Source organism: Rhamphochromis longiceps, linkage group LG8, assembly GCF_057381845.1.
Source record: "Rhamphochromis longiceps isolate RC_006_pf linkage group LG8, R_longiceps_female_GT1.1, whole genome shotgun sequence".
NCBI lineage: Eukaryota > Metazoa > Chordata > Actinopteri > Cichliformes > Cichlidae > Rhamphochromis > Rhamphochromis longiceps.
Genome location: NC_140564.1, coordinates 35,602,217 through 35,620,859, shown reverse-complemented (window position 1 = coordinate 35,620,859; position 18,643 = coordinate 35,602,217). Strand labels below are relative to the sequence as shown.

General features: G+C 47.1%; 1 protein-coding gene across 1 annotated transcript in view; it reads left to right on the top strand.

The window, feature by feature from the left end:
- Positions 1-18,643, top strand: part of stxbp4 (syntaxin binding protein 4) — a 51,937-nt gene that overhangs the window by 32,460 nt on the left and 834 nt on the right. The window contains exons 15-21 of the mRNA XM_085417312.1: positions 776-865; positions 961-1,026; positions 12,561-12,740; positions 14,056-14,172; positions 14,574-14,623; positions 17,669-17,805; positions 17,946-18,643. The exon at positions 17,946-18,643 is cut by the window's right edge and continues 834 nt beyond it. Coding sequence (XP_085273438.1) covers positions 776-865; positions 961-1,026; positions 12,561-12,740; positions 14,056-14,172; positions 14,574-14,623; positions 17,669-17,805; positions 17,946-17,959 — 654 coding nt within the window. The 3' untranslated portion in view covers positions 17,960-18,643. The remainder of the gene's footprint in view (positions 1-775; positions 866-960; positions 1,027-12,560; positions 12,741-14,055; positions 14,173-14,573; positions 14,624-17,668; positions 17,806-17,945) is intronic.

Genomic DNA, 18,643 nt, shown 5'->3' with positions numbered 1-18,643 from the left:
TGGGGGGGTCATCAGTGTCAGTCACAGCAGGGAGATGGTGGAGGCGGTCACAGCAACAGAGCAGGGAACACCTGGAGAAGGTGTAGGTGGGAATGATGCTGTCTGTGCGGCGTTTCTAACGGGATCGATTCTGCTTCTTTATTTTTATCTTTTCATTTTATTGTTTATTAGAATAAAAAAGTGACCTTTAAGCTCCAGTTTTACTTTGCTGGTTATAAGCAAAATAAAAACGTGGACATGGTGAGCAGTCGCTTTATTTATACGTCTGTTAGTACAGTATGAGTGATGATGTCATCAGATGATGTCATTAACAATGCTCCCAAAGTCTCCAACAGAACAAACACTGCTGTAAAGTTTTAATATGGGAGTCAATGGGGACTCACTGCTGCCTCCGGTGGTTTTCTGAGATCACCTGGATTCATCAGACTGAGGATCATCCAGGTTTAAGTGAACAGGAGCACGTGATGACTCCACGTCCACTCCACTGTGGACGCTGCCATTGAACAGGAGGGTCCTATCAGCAGAGCTGTGCTGGGGTCACACAGGGTCACACAGGGTCACACAGGTTCGGTGGACTTGAGAGCAGCAGCAGCTGCACCTGTGAGAGGATACAGGTGTGATTAATGTTCAGGTCATCGTCACACAAGCCTCAATGTGCTGCTTTCACTCGCTCTTCATCATTTACGGCACTTTCAGCCTGACACTCACGCTAACGAGATGCTAACGAATCGTTCTCTGTCGCAGATGTTTCTGATGTGTTTGTGTGTTTGTGCAGCCGTCACTGTCGGACTCAGAGGACCTGGAGGAGATGGAGCGGCTCAGGAAGGAGCACATCGAGGCTCTGAGGGAGATCAAGAGGCTGCAGGTAGACTCGCGCCTGAGTCATTTTGTAGAATTCAATCATATCCAAAGAAAAGTGGGCTTCAGTAAATATTCTAAAGTGTCGGTTCTGATCTGCAGGAGCAGCTGGTCGAGTCTCAGAGAGTCCACCATCAGATGGAGGAGGAGCTCAGCAAGGTCAAACAGGTGAGTCACGCCTGCTGCACTCATCCGACCTGCGCACGTGTGTGAAAACAGGAAGTCATACACAGGTCATGTGTTGGTCAGTGGCTGTGGTGGATGCTGGAGTCAGGAGTGTGTGTGAGACGAGGTGTGATCAGCAGGTGGAGCCCTTCATACACACACACACACACACAAACCGACCTGCAGGTGTGATGATAAAGAGCTTGTGTGTGTGTGTGTGTGTGTGTGTGTGTGTGTGTGTGTGTGTGTGTGTGTGTGTGTGTGTGTGTGTGTGTGTGTGTGGGAGGACTGTGAGCCCCGTGGTGAATCTGTTTTTATTTTGGGCTCTAGAATAGCTCCTCCTCCTCCTCCTCCTCCTCCCCACATTGTGTTTGTTGTGATTCAGAGCTGAAGGGTCTCGGCCTCTCTCGCTCCCGCTCGGTTGCATAAATCAATCAATATCTACATTTAGCCGACAAGTGCACCATAACAACAAAGGCCGGTGGGGCGTTTCCTTACCTGAGTTTCAGACCCAAGGAGCAGAAATGAGGAGCTGAGCGTTCACTTCCTGCTCTGCAGTCGCGCCTTTAGCTTCTCGCCGAGTGTTGGCAGGTTTGCAGACATTGGACTTTTTCTATTCTTTGCTTTTTCATAGTGAAACCTTTTTCTTCTTGGACTCTGCCAGAGCAGCTTTGCATGACACACAGTTCATAATAATCATTCCTTATGTGATTCTGGGCCTTGGTGCAGGCCCTCAGTTCATCCTCTGTCTGAAACAGGTTATTTTAGCCCCGCCCATTGTGAACAAAACGCTAATGGGTGGGTCCTGGGATATCTCCCATCTATGACATCATACAGTTAAAAGAGTAAAAACACTGTGTGGAACTGAGTGTCAGAGCAGTCTGTTCATCCAGTGGCTTCATTATTAGAAACTTTGACCATGCTAATGAACATCCAGGGGAAACGCCCCCTGCTGACCATCAGAAGGAATGCAGTACCACTTCAGTGTGCACCTGAGGTGCAGAGGCACTGCATCGACTCACAAACTCTAAGAACACTTTAAAATATTCTGAAGTCTACTTTGCGTCTCTGTCATCTGTCCTAGTATAAAAGCAGGTTTTAAGCAACGTTAGCTGCTCAGACATGTCCTGGCTGCCTGCAGTCACATCAGGGCGCAGATCACGACTGTCAGCTTCAGCGCTGCCTGCATATTTAACAAACCTGCACAGCTGAATTAAGCTGACAGCCTTTAATCGTCTGAGGGAGGATTTGATCAGGTTTCCAGGCTGGAGTCACTTAGCCTTCCACACTCACACTGTGTTTGCATGCAGATAAATCACCTGGACATCATTATTGTTATTATTATAATCTGATCCAGGTTCCGCCTGTTTCGGAAACTGTGTTTGCTTGTCAGTAAAAGTCGTTGGAGGTGTGAGTCGTTGGTGCTCCTGAATAAGCTGAAGTGCTTTTAATATCCTTTGTCTGAGCGTGGCATTTTAACGGCTCTGCCACAGCTTTCAGCGCAGCCTCCAGCTTCGAGATGGAGAAGTTATGTTATTATTACATAACAGTCAAACAAAGCAGGAAGCAGCCGTCGGTGCAAATGTGAGTGTTGTTTCTCAGGGAGCACAAAAACCTTTGGTCTGGGTAGAAGCGGGACCGGCCGCTGCTCTTTTGTTCTGCCGCGCGCTGCCAGGCTGTACAGCTTGTGCACAGCGAGGGATTTTTCTTCCATTATGCTGCCTTTTCTGGGGAGCGAGCAGGCGGGCGGAGGAGAGCGGGCTGACATGCTCCTTCATTAGAGATCAGAATCAGAATCAGAATACTTTATTGATCCCTGGGGGAAATTATTTTTTGTTACAGTGCTCCATTTTAAACCAACATTAAGACAAGACAGACAATACGCTAACTAAGAATAGTACAATATATACATATATATACATACATACATACATACATAAGTCACTCATAAATAAATAGTTGGAAAAGAAACATGTGTAGTTGTAGCAGCAAACAGTGTGTTAAGTGGATGCGTTGTACAGGGAGATGGCCACAGGCAGGAATGATTTCCTGTGTCGTTCAGTGGTGCTTTTCAGTAATCTCAGTCTCTCACTGAACGAGCTCCTGTGACTGACCAACATGTCATGGAGTGGGTGGGAGGTGTTATCCAACATTGTCTTTATCTTGGACAGCATCCGCCTCTCCGACACCACCTTGAGGGAGTCCAGCTCCATCCCCACAACATTGCTGGCCTTACGGATCAGTTTATTAAGTCTGTTGGCATCTGCGACCCTCAGCCTGCTCCCCCAGCATGCAACAGCATAGAGGATCGCACTGGCCACCACAGACTCATAGAAAATCCTCAGCATTTTCTGGCAGATGTTGAAGGACCTCAGTCGCCTCAAAAAATAGAGACGACTCTGGCCCTTCCTGTAAAGTGCTGTGGTGTTTTTAGCCCAGTCCAGTTTATTGTCAATGTGTACTCCAAGGTATTTATAGTCCTCCACAATGTCAACACTGACCCCCTGGATTGAAACAGGGGTCAAGTGTTTCCTGGTCTTCCTGAAGTCCACGATCAGTTCCTTGGTCTTTGCCACGTTGAGCTGCAGATGATTCTGCTCACACCACGTGACAAAGGAGTCGACCACAGCCCGGTACTCTGTCTCATCATCCCTGCTGATGCATCCAACCACCGCAGAGTCATCAGAAAACTTCTGAAGATGGCAGGTCTCTGTGCAGTGGCTGAAGTCTGTGGTGTAGAGGGTGAAGAGGAAGGGGGAGAGGACAGTCCCCTGTGGTGCCCCTGTGTTGCTAATCACCTTGTCAGACACACACTGTGGGAGACGTACATATTGTGGTCTTCCTGTCAGGTAATCAACAATCCAGGACACCAGAGAAGCATCCACCTGCATCGCTGCTAACTTATCACCCAGGAGGGTCGGCCTGATGGTGTTGAAAGCACTGGAAAAGTCAAAAAACATGACCCTCACAGTGCTCGCCGGCTGGTCCAGATGGGTGTAGACACGATTGAGCAGGTAGATGATGGCGTCCTCTGTTCCGAGACGAGGCTGATAAGCGAACTGAAGGGGATCCAGATGTGGTCTTACTATGGGTCGCAGCTGGTCCAGGATGAGCCTTTCCAGGGTCTTCATGATGTGGGAGGTCAGTGACACGGGCCTGTAATCCTGGGGGCCACTGGGACGAGGCGTCTTTGGTACAGGGACGAGGCATGATGTCTTCCACATCACCGGGACCCTCTGCAGACTCAGACTCAGCATAAACAGTTTATGAAAGACTCCACACAGCTGGGGGGCACAGGCCTTGAGGACAAGGGGACTCACTCCGTCTGGTCCAGCAGACTTGCCTGAGTGAAGTCTCCTCATTTGCATCTCAACCTGGTATTGAGTGAAGGTGATGGGTGGGGGAGGGGTGTCAGGAATCTCACAGGAGGCAACATGTGAAGAGAGAGGCTGGCACAGTGGTGTGGCTCTGGATTCCAGGCTGACTGCAGGTGAGGTTGTGGGGGTGGGAGCAGACACTGTGGTGTCGAATCTATTGAAAAACAGATTCAACTCGTCGGCTCTATTCTCACCTCCCTCAGCTCCCCTGCTGTTGGTTGGCCTGAATCCAGTGATGGTCTTCATGCCCCTCCACACCTCTCTCATGCTGTTCTGCTGGAGTTTCCACTCCAGCTTCCTCCTGTAATTGTCCTTAGCCTCTCTGATCTTGTCCTTTAGTAACACCTGGACCTTCCTCACCTCCTCTTTGTTGCCCCCTCTGAAAGCCCTCTTCTTGTTGTTGAGGAGGGCTTTGATGTCCTTAGTCACCCACGGCTTGTTATTTGGGTAACAATGAACAGTCTGAGCTGGAACAATGGAGTCGGTGCAGAAAGTTATGTAGTCTGTGATACACTCAGTAAGCCCATTGATGTCCTCGGCGTGAGGCTCACAGAGTGTTTCCCAGTCGGTCACCTCGAAACAGCCCTGTAGTTCCGCTATTGCCTCCTCTGACCACCTCCTAACAGTCCTGGTGGTCACAGGTTCCCTCCTCACAATTGGCACATAGCGGGGGGTGAGGTGAATCAGGTTATGATCTGACCTACCAAGTGGGGGGAGGGAGGAGGAGCTGTATGCATCCTTGACGTTAGCATACAGTAAGTCTAAAGTTTTCTCTCCCCTGGTGGGACAGTCCACATATTGTTTGAATGTTGGTAGTGTATTGTCCAGTGATACATGGTTGAAGTCACCCGAGATCACAATAAAGGCACTCGGGTGCTGAGTCTGTAGCCGAGCTATGGCAGAGTGGATAGTGTCACATGCAGCTGTGGGGTTAGCAGAGGGGGGAACATAAACAGCCACCAAGATGACGTGAGAGAATTCCCTGGGTAAATAATACGGCCTGAGTCCAACAGCACACAGTTCAGTGTCCGGGCAACAAATCCTTTCTTTGATTGTTATGTTGGCAGGGTTACACCACCGGTTGTTAACTAAAACAGCAAGCCCACCTCCTTTACGCTTACCGCTAGCGATGCTGTCCCTGTCCGCCCGAACAGTGTGGAAGCCTTCCACGGAAGCATTCTCATCGGGAATGACCTGGTGCAGCCATGATTCGGTGAAACACATCAGGCTACACTCTCGGTATTCCCTCTGACTCCGTACCAGTGCTGAGAGCTCGTCGATTTTACTTGCCAACGATCGCACATTTCCCATCACGATAGACGGCAGACACGGTTTAAACCTCCTCCTCGCTTCGAGCCTCCGCTGTCTCACCGTCACCTTTTTTCTTCTCTTCTGTCCTTGACCTCTGCATCCCCGATGTGTTTTCCTCCAAATTTCAGCTGGTACTTCTGCGGGCACTTCTGCGGGCCTGGCCAGCGAGCCGGCCGGCATCAGGGCGATCAGCTGATCTCTGGAGTAAACAGTCCGTGCGTGTAGGAGATGTGCCGCGGTCCCGTTCCATGATAAAAGTAACAGTTCCACGGCCACCAGAAGAACAAAAACTCTCTCAATCCACATGATTGAGTAAGAGATAGAAAACGGAGGAAAATACAAGTCAGAAAAAAAAAAAGAATACGTAAGAAAAAAGAGCTAAACTAAGAGAAAAGCAGGAGCGACTGTAACAGGCTGCACGCTGGTTGGCGCATGCGCAGATGGAAGTCAGCCTTTAAGACGGGGGGGGGGGCTCTCAGAGCCCCTCGGGCCCCCCTGAAGCCACAGCTGGAGGGAAGAGAGCTCACGCTGGGATCCATTAGTTACCAAACCATACACCACACACACACAGACACACACACAGACACACTCACACCTCATCTCCACACTTAGTGGACACTCTACACTGGAAACCATCCAGGAGTCTAATTTTACCAGCCAGTGTGTCCCAGTTCTGAGCCACTCTGCTCTGATGGTCACACTTGTGCTGTGTTGTTGGACAGCGTGTCGCGCTACTGTGCAGCACAAATTACAGTAAATGATGTCCTCCAGAGGCACAAAGTAAAGAAAAGACTTGCATTCCTGTTGGACTCCATTATTAAACGAGGACATTCATGCACAGCGATGTTGTCACCCTGCCCGTGGACCGTGGTTTCATGTAAAGAAAACCCAGTAATTATGTTCTTTATGATGAGGGCAGCGAGTGAAGCATGGCCTGTATATAAAAGATGGATGTAGTCACCATGACATCACCCACTGGTTTTGGTCTCGTTAGCCTTTTGGCAGTAATAATGTTGTTATTTGGACCATATATAAAAGTGAGCGTGGACCGACACTTGCTCTCTGGGTTGTTGGAGACTCAAGTGGCCATCAGAGGAACTGCAGTTTTTTTGAGTAATTCCACGTTGGGTTTATATTTCAGTCCTGGAAGCTCCTGTGTGAAGGTAATGTGCTGAATTAAGTCGATGTACGTGACCTTTGCAGTTGTGACAAAGTTTAAAGTTATCACTGTTGTTTCATTTTAGGTAACTATTCATATACTGAAGGAGTGGCAGGTAAAGAAGTGTGTGATCCCCCTATAGATGGAACACACCCTCCAGTCCAACTTCTTAAAGATCACCACCCCAGCCTGCCAATCCAGAGGTACCACTCCTGATCTCCACACAATATTGTAGAGGCGTGTCAACCATTACAGCCCTAAAACGTCCACAGCCATGCTGGCACCTATTGGCTGCCTCCAAAGTCCCACAGGGTATCCCAGCGGGATAGTGCTTCTTCTTCAGCCGTTCCCCTCACCTGTGAGGGGGTTACCACCATGACAGGCACCAACCTCCTTGTAGCCGTAGAGCAGTGCAGCAGCTTCAGTAGTGTAGGTGCTGACCACGGTCCATTCAGACTCAATGTCCCCATGTCTCCCCTACTCGGACTGACTTTCCTCGGTTCACCACAGTTTTCACTCAATAAGTCATGAGAGCATCTCGTTCATGAAAATCAAAACTGCCATTTTTGAAACGACGCAATGAGGGAAATGGCTCCAAGAAACGACGCTATGGTCCCCAAGTCTGGCGAAAAGCCACAGACCGAGCAGCAGGTATATTCTTGCCTCAATGTCCACCTTTGTTGTAGCGTTCGTGTCGTATGCAATGTAAAATCACTCGACCTGAGTTGAGCTGTGGTGAGTCGATCCGAGTAGGTGTTTATGGGAAAGGTGCTCACATGTTCAGGCACCTTCCATCGCAATCAGATATGATGATACGATCTCAAAATTGACCTGCTGCCTAGGGTGTCCTGGTGCCACGAGCACTTATGGACACCTTTATGTTTGAACATGGTGTTTTTATGGACAAACTGTGGTTTGCACGGGAATCCAGTACCAGAACACCACTGGGGTTCAGACCTGGGAGGCCATTCCTCCCAGTCACGCCCCTCCATGTCTCACTGTTGTTGACCAGATAAGCGTTGAAGTCTCCCAGTAAGACATTTTTTCAAAGTTTCCAAAAAACTTTCCCCATTCAACAAAAAAAAAAAACAATTCATTACTTTTGCTTGATGTCCCTACTTTCCATTAATGTCCTCGCTCCAAAGATTAAAACCTGAGATTGGTCCCCACAGAGCTGGAGTGGTGGACATGAACATAAACCTCATTCTTGAAAAGGCAGTTTGCAGATTTTTTAATTACTAGAGAAAATTGGAGGCAACAGATGGATGACACACACTATGTGTGTGTGCGCGCGTGTGTGTGTGAGTGTGTGTGTGTGAGTGTGTGTGTGTGAGTGTGTGTGTGTCCAGCATTTCAGAATCTTGTTCATAAATCATTGCATTTACTTCATGTGTGTTCTGTTAGCTTCCACTGCATATGATGTCGCAGCAGGAGGATGAGAGCTGCCAAATTCTCCCCAGTCTGCTTCCTCTTTGCCTCGAGTGTGTGTGTGTGTGTGTGTGTGTGTGTGTGTGTGTGTGTGTGTGTGTGTGTGTGTGTGTGTGTGTGAGAGAGATCTCAGGCACTCAGAGCTCAGTAAACCCTCAGTTTCAGACAATTTGTTCTCATTATAGCAGATAAATATATTTCTTTTTTGCCTGCATGAGTATCTTTACATGAGGGGGAGTTTTGGGCCCCCGTGGTGTTTTGCATGCTCCTCGGTGAAATCTTGCAGTGTTTCTTTCCTGGTTCGTGTTGCACTGAGTGTTGTGACAAAACTCAGTGTTCACTCTGATCTGTTAGTGCCACCAAAGATCAGTTTACCGTGCGATGTTTATTTCAGCGCTGCAGGGTTACAGGTTATTGGCTGCCAGTGTGCCAACTGTACTGGGAGTGGTTGCTTCCAGTTATGAGTGTCTAATTATTGCTGGTGTCTGTTTCACTGCCCTGAGAGTTACATAACCTCCACGCTACAGACTGGCTCTCCCTCTGCATCAAAGATCACATGGGGTCAAAGCCCAGCTGGGCCCGTATGCCAGCACATATTTCCCTCTGGCCTGTAGTGCTTTTATTCATCTGCATAGCTTGAGTTGTGACGTGCTCCTGTTTGCTTTATCGAACATGGAGCTCCAAATTTCTCATGGTTTTCATCCAAGTCTGAGGCCACGGTGGTCAGCATGAAGAGGTGGAGCGCCCACTCTGGCAATGGTTAAGTGTCTCGGGGTTTCCCGGGCGAGTGTTGGGGTGATGCCTGCGCACTCTGCACCTATAGCAACAAGCTGAGAGCAGTGACATACAAGCTTCCTCTGAAGGGTGTAGCTTGGATTTCTGGGACTTCAGTCAGTGGAGGTAGTTTGGGTGTCTGACCAGGGTTCCTCCCGGGTGCCTCGTTGGTGTGGTGGTTGTCCAACTGGCCTTGGGGCAGGAAATGATGTGCTTTAGCTGGTCTGTGAGCTCTTACTCGTATCTCGCTCTTAGAGCTGCAGGCAGGGCTGGACTGGGACAAAAAATCGGCCCGGGCATTTTGACTAGAGACCAGCCCACCAGGTATTACAGGAAAAACCATAAAGCCTTTGAATGAAAGCAAACGCTGTGGTGACGGTGATGTACAGTCTTGTTGGTATATGTATGATTTCTATATGTTGTACATCAGATAAAAACTTTGGTTGTAAGATTCAGATAATTATTTAATAAAAGCTAGACATTTTAAATGAGAATAAGAAAGTATTTCTTTGTGCCCCCCTCTCCCTGTTAATGCCCTACCTGCCCCCCTGGCAACACTTTGCTAGATCCGCCCCTGCACAGTTACCAGCTGTCAGCTACTTAGAAAAGGATCCTGGTGTTATTTGTCTCTCAGAAACAGTTCATAACTTCAACTCATCCATGTCACCTAAAAGGTAAACCTGTTTCTCCATCACAGCTCTGATGGTTCAGTAAGGACATCTCCTGGTTTCATCTTCATGTTTCCCTCTCACCACATATCCAAACCATATCATGACCAGCAGCTTTACAGCTGTGGCTCCAGCAAACATCAGCTGATACTAGAAATTAATATTAAATAAATTCTAACAACAGCTGATCAAGCTTAAACGTGCTGCTGTTGTTTAGCGCAACATCCGCTGGTTCTTCTTTCTGGCGCAAAGTGGGCGATAAACAAACAAGAGAGCCGATCAGCTGATCACTGATCAGTTTCATGATTGAAGTAGCAACAGGAGAGGGAGGGGAGAGAATGAGAGAAGAAGAGGCAGCTGCAGCGTAAAGACACAGAATAAATCCAGCTTTGTGTCTTTTTCATTGTAGCTGAAGTCCGGGACAAACTGTGTTCCTTTTCACCTCAAAACGAAATGTGTAATATTTTCTCTGAATACCAGACGATTCCGTCTTTTTACGGGACGGTTGGCAGCTACTAACTTATGAATAAAATAAAGCTCACTATCAGTAACATCATAGCACCACCCAGCTGTATAGAAACTCCGTCATGCTAGCTAGTAGCAGTACGAGTTATTATAACTGACTGTAAAAAGTCAGCACAACGAAAATAAACTAAACTTGGTTCATATCTGACCCAGATAGACTGCAGCTCATAACTTCTTACCTGGAGTTCAGTTCACCGCCTCGGGGCTCTGCTCCTCCTGCCTCCCCTTCCCCTCATCCACCTGCTGGCCTCTGTGGAAGCTCTGCCACAGCCACCACCAAACAACTGAGTTGTTTTTACACATCTGCCAGCATCTGGCCAATCCACCACCTTTCACTGTTTATACTGTTATAAAAAAATAAAATAAAATAAAAAATCATCGGCCCATAAAAACAAAAAATCAAATCACCGAGCAAATGCCCAGTGGGCCGATGGCCAGTCCAGCTATGGCTGCAGGAGGTGGATAAGTGGGCGAAGAGTTTGGGCTTCACTGTGAATGAAAAGCTGCCAGCTGCAACTGAAATATGACTAAAATTGAGACAGCATTTGTTGTGCTTTGATTCTGTAGAGAAACTAACAGGTTTAGACACATCGGTGACTCATTGTTACACGGCTGTCGTTCACACTCTGTTTGACACAGGAGTAAAAATGTTTGTTTGCAGAGCAGCATGTCAGCGTCACTCTGAGCTGGTGAAAGGTGTGTGTTTAAAATGCTGCTGGTCCACAGAGCCCAGCCTTGTTCACTTTGACCTGACTGAATGTGGCTTTGTGGTTTTTGCAGAGTTCAGATCGGGCACAGTGCTGACGTTTTGAAAAATAATGAGCCAAGAGTGAGACGAGGACATGAAGTAAGCTCTGTGTCTTGTTTTTGTTCCAGCATTGTTACGTAAGAGAGCGCCAGCCAGTCAGTCGGGCCTGGCCGCGCTCTTAAATCACACAATCAAACAATAAGAGCTCATTCCGAGAAAAACTCCACCAACAACAACAACCTGCCAAAAAGCGACGATGACCTGTCGTTTTATTTTTAGCTCAAGCATTACTCATGCTGACGGTGTGACTGCACAGAGACGTCTGAGTCTTAACAGCGACTGCAGTGCTCACTGAAATATCACCTGGTCAATGCACCGTCATGAAATGTTATAATGGCATTCATGGTCCTCAGAGGATGACGTCTACTGATGCTGACGGCTGGTAGATTCTGCTCACTCTGGAGGGCATGGTCATCGGCCTCTGGTAACACTGTGAGGGACCTTGATCAGGAAACGTTCTTCAGTGCAGTTCATGCACAAATATGTAGGACTGCTTTCCTGCCTGGTTCTGCAGGAGGTTTCTTCCTGTTCAAAGGGAGTTTTTCCTTCCCACTGTCGCCAAAGTGCTTGCTCACAGGGGTTGTCTGATTATCTGTGTTACTATAGGGGTTTTAGCTTACAATAAAGTGCGCCCTGAGCCGACTGTTGATGTGAAATAAATAAAATGAATTAGCATCTCATAAACTGCATTTGTGGAACGTTTATAAGTGTCAGTGTTGTTTTAAATGATTAGAGGTTTATTTTAACCTAGTTTTATAAAAATGAGTGCACATTAAAGTCAGTTTAAAGACACTGAAAACCATTTTTCTGCTCCTCATTTTGTCTCGACTTCATCTGGTCCTTTAGTCTGACTTTCTAAGGAGTCTTTCCTGTTTTGGAGTTTCTATCGTTCTCCTGTTCACTGCTAGTTTACTTGGATTTCATGGCTTTTGGATCTTGGCTGTAGCCTACAGATCTCAAAGTGAAGCCGATGATTACGTGCTTCAAACCTGCATTATTTCTAACGATGGGGTTAATGTCAGTGAGAAATTCCTTGCTCACCTCTTTCACATTTTCCTGATCAATTCATGGTGTCAGCTGCTGGTAAAAATCAAGATAAAGGTTTAGTGCCGTGAGCGTTCATCAACAGTTTGATCGATCTTTGTCACCAGACGGAGGTTTGTTTTATTGTTCTGATGATAACGCTGCTCTCCAACCGTAGGTAACCTTATCACAGACAGAGGTATGCTGAGCGCTGACAGGCCTGCTGGGACTCGACTGCACAGCCTGCTGATTCAGAGAAACGTCCCCGAGGCCACAGCAAAGAGCCTCATCACACTAACTCATCCTGACACCACGAATCCCAAATCATGGCACGACCACCTGGGAGGCCTCTCAAAAGCACTGAGCAGGGCCTGAAAGCACCACTGAAAGTCTACTGAGTAATCCCTCAGGTTCTTCTTCTACCCCATCCTCCCCCTCTCCTCTTCCTCCACTCTTTCTGACAGGAAGTGAAACACAGCGCGGAGGAGAGCCGAGCTCTGAGGACTCGAATCCAGCTGGCTGAGGCAGCCCAGAAGCAGGCCAGAGGGATGGAGATGGACTACGAGGAGGTGATCCACCTGCTGGAGGCTGAGATCGCAGAGCTGAAGACTCAGAGGATGGAGCACCAGGCACCAGCCAACAAGGTGACTCACACCACATGGATCAGTTCACGGTAGGCACCGAGCAGAGCTGCTCTCTGACGATTACCGCAGAGTCCCGGTCAGCTAAGTACTTTTATTTCTCTAGATTATGTGTGAAACCATTTTCAGCTTCAGTTATGTGGCACATTTATAAAACTGGAAGGATGAGGAAGCAGGAAGGCAGCTGACTGCACCGTCCAACCAGCCACCAAGCAAACCCATTGACCCAAGACCACAAAGATCGTCGCTGAGTCATCGTAAAATCAAACATTTCTATGATGATAGTGAAAAAACAGCAACCTTTCTGTCATGTAATGGTTTTTCTATTACTTTAGTGCAGCATGTTTGCAGCCTGGGCTTCTGTCTCTCAACACGGGAACAATGAAAGGGGAATATTAAAAATACAGGCTTTTTGGTGCCGGGTTATTGCTGCTCCAGGTCCTGGTTTCGTCTTCAGGCCTGAATGTGGGTCAGGTGTATTTGGTGACAGAGCCGCTTCCCTCTGCAGAAAGTCTGCAGAAAGAAACAAAAGTGCTCACACTGGAAACAAAGAGCTTTTGTCCAAACGCCAGAGCACGACTGCATGCAAACACTCCTCCTTTTCATTAACAGCTTTTACTGGTCACGCACCAAAGACAAGCACAGGAAATGAGACTTTTGTAAGATGTTTGGCCTCTTTGGCTTCTGTCTGTGTTTGTGGTGTCTGCTTTAGTCTCCGTGAACCAGTTCATCGAACACTAATTTACAGTTAAATGACCTGTTTCAGGGTCGCCGGCTCCACTGCTTTTAATTTAACATATTTATGATCGTTTTAAAAAGCGCTGAGAAAGGGAACTGAAAAGGTTGGACGTGTAACAGCCAGTTACAGTTAAAGCAGAAACAGGAGCCAAAAATGAGCTTTTTGTTTTACTGAAGAGAAGCTTGATGCAAAAGTATTTAAACAGACAGGGAGGAAGCGGTGACACCCGAGGGGGGTAGCTCAGCAGGTAATCACAGTGGGAAAAACTGTGGGCAGGAAGTAAGGACTACTTTCTTTAAAGGACGAGATGTGAAACAGGAAGTGCACAAGACGTGACCCCAGATGGAATCAGTCCTCTATTCCCATCAGGCTGTCCGGTGCATGGGTCACTTCGGAAAAGATGGTACTCGACGGACTTCCAGAAGTCGACCAATCAGAGCAAAGAGACATGCAGAGGATGAGCGCAGGCCAACGCGAGATAAATAAACTCCATTAGGGTTTAGCATTAAAAATATGGAGCTGGAAACGCGAGGAGACGAAGATCATAAATGTCCAGAACCTGAATGTTTTTGATCTCAGGAGGAGACGGACGAGCTGAAGAAGAGAGCGGCCGTCCTGGAGTGTCAGCTGCGGAAGAGCGAGGCGGCCAAAAAGGGTTTCGAGATGTCAACGGGAAAACTGCTGAGCTTTGTGGAGGTAAAACTTTTCAGCTTTCAGACATCACGATACAGCAACACTTTCAAAAATAGTTTCATTCACAGTCATTGTTTGTAGGGGAAAGACTCCCATTGGCCCAAATGGCAAAGGTCATCTTTAAAAGCAGATGAGGTTTGAGTGGAGATCACAGAGTGAGAAGTAAGAGATGCGCTCGCTGCTGCTGTGGGTTTGAAATCAGATCCTTTCATCAGTGTTGACTGTCGACAGAGAAAATAATGGCCTTCAGATAACTCTCATACCGAGGAGACGTTTTACATGAAAAGATGTTTTCAGCAGGATTATTTCTGTTTATGAAATAAGTTTTTGGTGCAGCTGGAAAACAAAATAAAAGACAAAGAAGAAAACAAACAACTTTCTTTTTTGTTTGTTTGTTTCTGCAGAATGTTCAGGAGTTCCTACTCGAAAGTCACGGCCCCCCAAAGAGCTACAGGTAGAGTGTGTGTGTGTGTGTGTGTGTGTGTGTGTGTGTGTGTGTGTGTGTGTGTGTGTGTGTGTGTGTGTGTGTGTGTGTGTGTGTTCTTGTAAATATATCCTTGTGAGAACCATTGTAAATGTTTCACCTTGTGAGGTCCTCAGTGTGATAAAGGACTTCACTGTTAGTATTCAGTAAATTTACTATAGCAAAAGTACTGCAGTAAACTCTATGGGTAAAAGAGTAGTGTATTTTAATGTACTGCAGTATGTGCAGTACTAACTGTAATGCTGTAAATGTGCAGCAGGTTTGCAGTGACGTGCTGACCAGAGCACAGAGAGTCAGTGACAACGAGTCAATGGCAATGTGAAGTTAACAGGTGGCGATTAAGAAGCTGTTGACAGACATATGAGGAGATGTTAAATAGGTTAGAGGGTTACCTTGGCAACCACATCCTGGAAAGTCCATTAAGGACAAACCATCAGCCACGACCAGCAACCAGCTGATCACTTCCTCTGCTCACCTGGTTTCTCTCATCGGTTATTTTGACATTAAAGTCGCTGAATCTTATTGACTTTCTGCTGTCATTGCTTGAGATGGGCTTATACAGAGCCTGAGAGTGCATCATCATCATTATTATTATCATTATTATTATTATTATTATGGTCCTCAGGGTGCCCACAAAGACAGCTGAATCACAAACCTGTGTGTTCGATGATAATTGAGAGCCTGCTGTTCGTTAGCGACGCGGTGGCCGTCCTAACGAGTCAATCTGCTCAGTGTGAGCTGGTAAAGCGGTCGCTATAGAAACAAGCAGCCTTCATCTGTATGTTTCATTACTGTGTGTGTGAATTTACATCAGTGTGTGTGTTTGTGTGTGTGTGTGTGTGTCCCTACCTGAACAGGGTGGTACAGTGGAAAGAGAAACTTGAGTTCACCAAGTTTCAAACACACGGCTCAGTTTGACCCGTCAGGACAGCTCACGTGTGTGTGCACAGTATATGTAATAATGTGTGTTTACAGGTTACTGTGTGCGTGTGTGTGTGTGTCTGTGTGTGAATAGACTGTGACTGCGACCCCGACACCTCAGTCTGTCACGTAATGATCCAGCTGAGAGCAGAGCCCATTAACCCAGGTTACACACACACACACACACACACACTCTCTCTCACACACTCTCACACTCAGCGGTCCAGCTTGACCCACTTCAGTGCAGGTAGGACAGCAGTTACTTCCTGTTAATGGTCGCCCGCAGTGAGCGGCGGTGAGATGGCGGCGTTATGAAATGAGGAGCGTGTGTGAGGTCACTCTGTGCTCGTTATCAACAATCATCTGATCAACTTCCACAAAGACACCAACAAAGAAGAGTAGGTCACACGTTACAGCACTTCCTGATCTAATTTCCTCGTTTTTCTAACTCTCATCCTTGTTTCCTCTCTCCTTCCTCATATTATCCTTTCCATTCTTTTATCCTTCCTTTTCCTCTATTTTTTTGTTCTTTCCTTTTTCATCTTGTATGTGTCTTTTCTATTTTAACTCTCCTTCCTCACAACCTTTCTTTCTGCAGATTTCTCCTCCTCTCACTCCTTATTTCCATCCATCAGTCTCCATCTTTCCTTCCTTTCCATTTTCCTTATTTCTGACTTTCCTTAAGTCTTTGTCTTTCTAATTTTTTTTGTTCCATTTCTCTTTCTATCTTTCCTTCTTTGCTGTCTTTCATCTTACCTTGTGCCCTTTATTACTGTCATCTTTCCTTTTCTTATCCTCTCAGCGTTAATTTAACCCCCCAGCTCTTCTTCTTCTTCTTCTTCTTCTTCTTCTTCTTCTTCAGTGTTTATTCGATTTCTCCTGCCTCCTCTCTCTGTTTTCCTCTTATCACCTCCTCATCGTGGTTTCCTCGGCTCCTTCTGGCTGCTTGTGCAACTCTGATTCAGTGAATCGGGTCACTCGGTCAGGTTATCAGCTCGGACACCTCCTGCCTGCTTCCTTTTATTTCAGTCCAGGTCAGTGGGACACCTCCACTCATCTTTCATAACCGTGGGACCCCCCCACCGGGCCCTGCCTTTCCTTTTATTCACCTGTCTGGTTGTTTCTGGGCCACCAGGCAGCTAAAATGGGACCAGAATCGGTCCTGATTGGTCACCACTCGGTCAGCCTCACGTACGTCTGATATTGAGCACACACACAGCAGTGCAGGTAAAAAGTCACACACTTACAACTACATGCTAACACGCTGTTAGCGTGGAAGCTCCTCGCTGTCAGTAAAGAGAACATTCGCTAAACGGGAGGAAACACCATGGAAACGTCCGTAACAACAAACCAGATGAGGCGCTTGAATCACCTTCACACAGCTGCCATGGACGTTCAAAAGAAGCTAATGCTAAAGTAGGGCTGAGAGCCACCTACAAGCTAGTAGCCTCGGTATGAGCAACGAAACAGTTGGGATGGATGTCCTGCTTTCAGCTGAAATCCTAAATGTGCCAGAAAATAATGAAAATACCTGAAATGTATTTAATACAAAGCCTGTGCAGCTTCTTTTGTCTGGTCAGATCTGTCAGTTCCTCATGATCAGCGATCTCAGGGAGAAAAAAAACCTGCAGCTTGTGAAGTTTAATCTTTTCTTTTACAATCAAAACTTTTTGCATTGAAGGAAAACTGAGTTTGTTTTTTTATCTGCTGTCAGTGAGTTTTCTTAGAAAATCAGAGTAAATATCAGAATAAAACCTGAAATAAGCCGGAGAAAAAGAAGAAGGTAGCAGCTGGTTTGTGTTTTAGTCCATGCTGGGACTCTGATCAGCCAATCACACAACCAATCATTTCACCCTCGACTCAACGAACCAAGTATTTGAAGCCTGAAGCAACACAGTGCTCTCAGCGAGGACGACCTGCCGAGGCTTCGTCGTTTGTTTGGGACATTCTCTGGGCTTTCTGTCCTGAGATTTTGTTATGAAAGGACCTCTGTGAGCTCCGCAGCTGCAGACGACCTCCACCAAGGTCCTCTCAGACCGAGTTAGTGATCGTTGTGTTACTTCACCTCTGACTCATCCTTGTCTCTGTTTGCAGCTCCGGAGACGTCAAAGTCGGGGCGTCGTCTCAAGGTCTCGCTGCCCGCTACAAGAAAAGCCCGTGGACGGCGGCCACACTCGCCCAGGAGGCGCAGGAGCTCACTCGGACTGTCAGAGCCATCCTGGATGTCGACTGTAAGTGATCTCAGCTCCACGCACGCCGGTCTGCATGTCCTCCTCCTCCTGCTCTTCCTGTCTGTGTGTGCCGCCCCGCATGAAGCCGAAACAAACAATCCCGCCGACCCGCCGCTGTGAGCGACTGTCCTCCGTTTCAGTGCTGAGCTTCTAGACGACCCGACTGTTGGAGAACAAAGTCGTCGAGATGTCGGCCGGACTTCAGCATCCAGCCGTGATCCCCACCGCTCTCTCCCCAACACCTCCTCAGCTCCTGCTGAAGGACTCGCCATGTCAGAACTCTGCATGAAAGCATCTGCACACAGAACAGCAGCTTTATTCCAGCGTTTTAACCTGCGTTCGCTGCAGGACGGGTCAGGTGTTTCACCTGGAAACACGACAGGAGAGAGTTTGGTGCAGGTTAACTCACTCGATGAAGGTGTCTGTGAAGCTGAGCGCCTACCTGAATGTTTTCAAGTTTGGCCATCGATGAGAGAAACGGCACCAAAACCCGCAGCTCCACATTCACAATCAATTGTTGTTAATTGCCTGAAGAGAAAGTTTTCATATTGTTCATATTCGTAATAGAACTCAGCTTTATTTAAATATCATTACTTTTCTTTGTCAAAGTGCTAATTTATGTTTGTAACCATTTCCAGCCCTCAGTGTTAGCATTATCAGCTAATTAGTGCTGAGGAACATCCGAATAAAAGCCCAGAATTTCAAAAACCAACATTTAAAGGTCGGCTCTGCGGCGCTTTTTCAGATTCTTCACAAAATTTTAACGCATAAAAGAAACGTGAACGTTAATAAACAGCCGATGCAGGTTCAACGTGACGTCACATTTTCAGGTGGACGA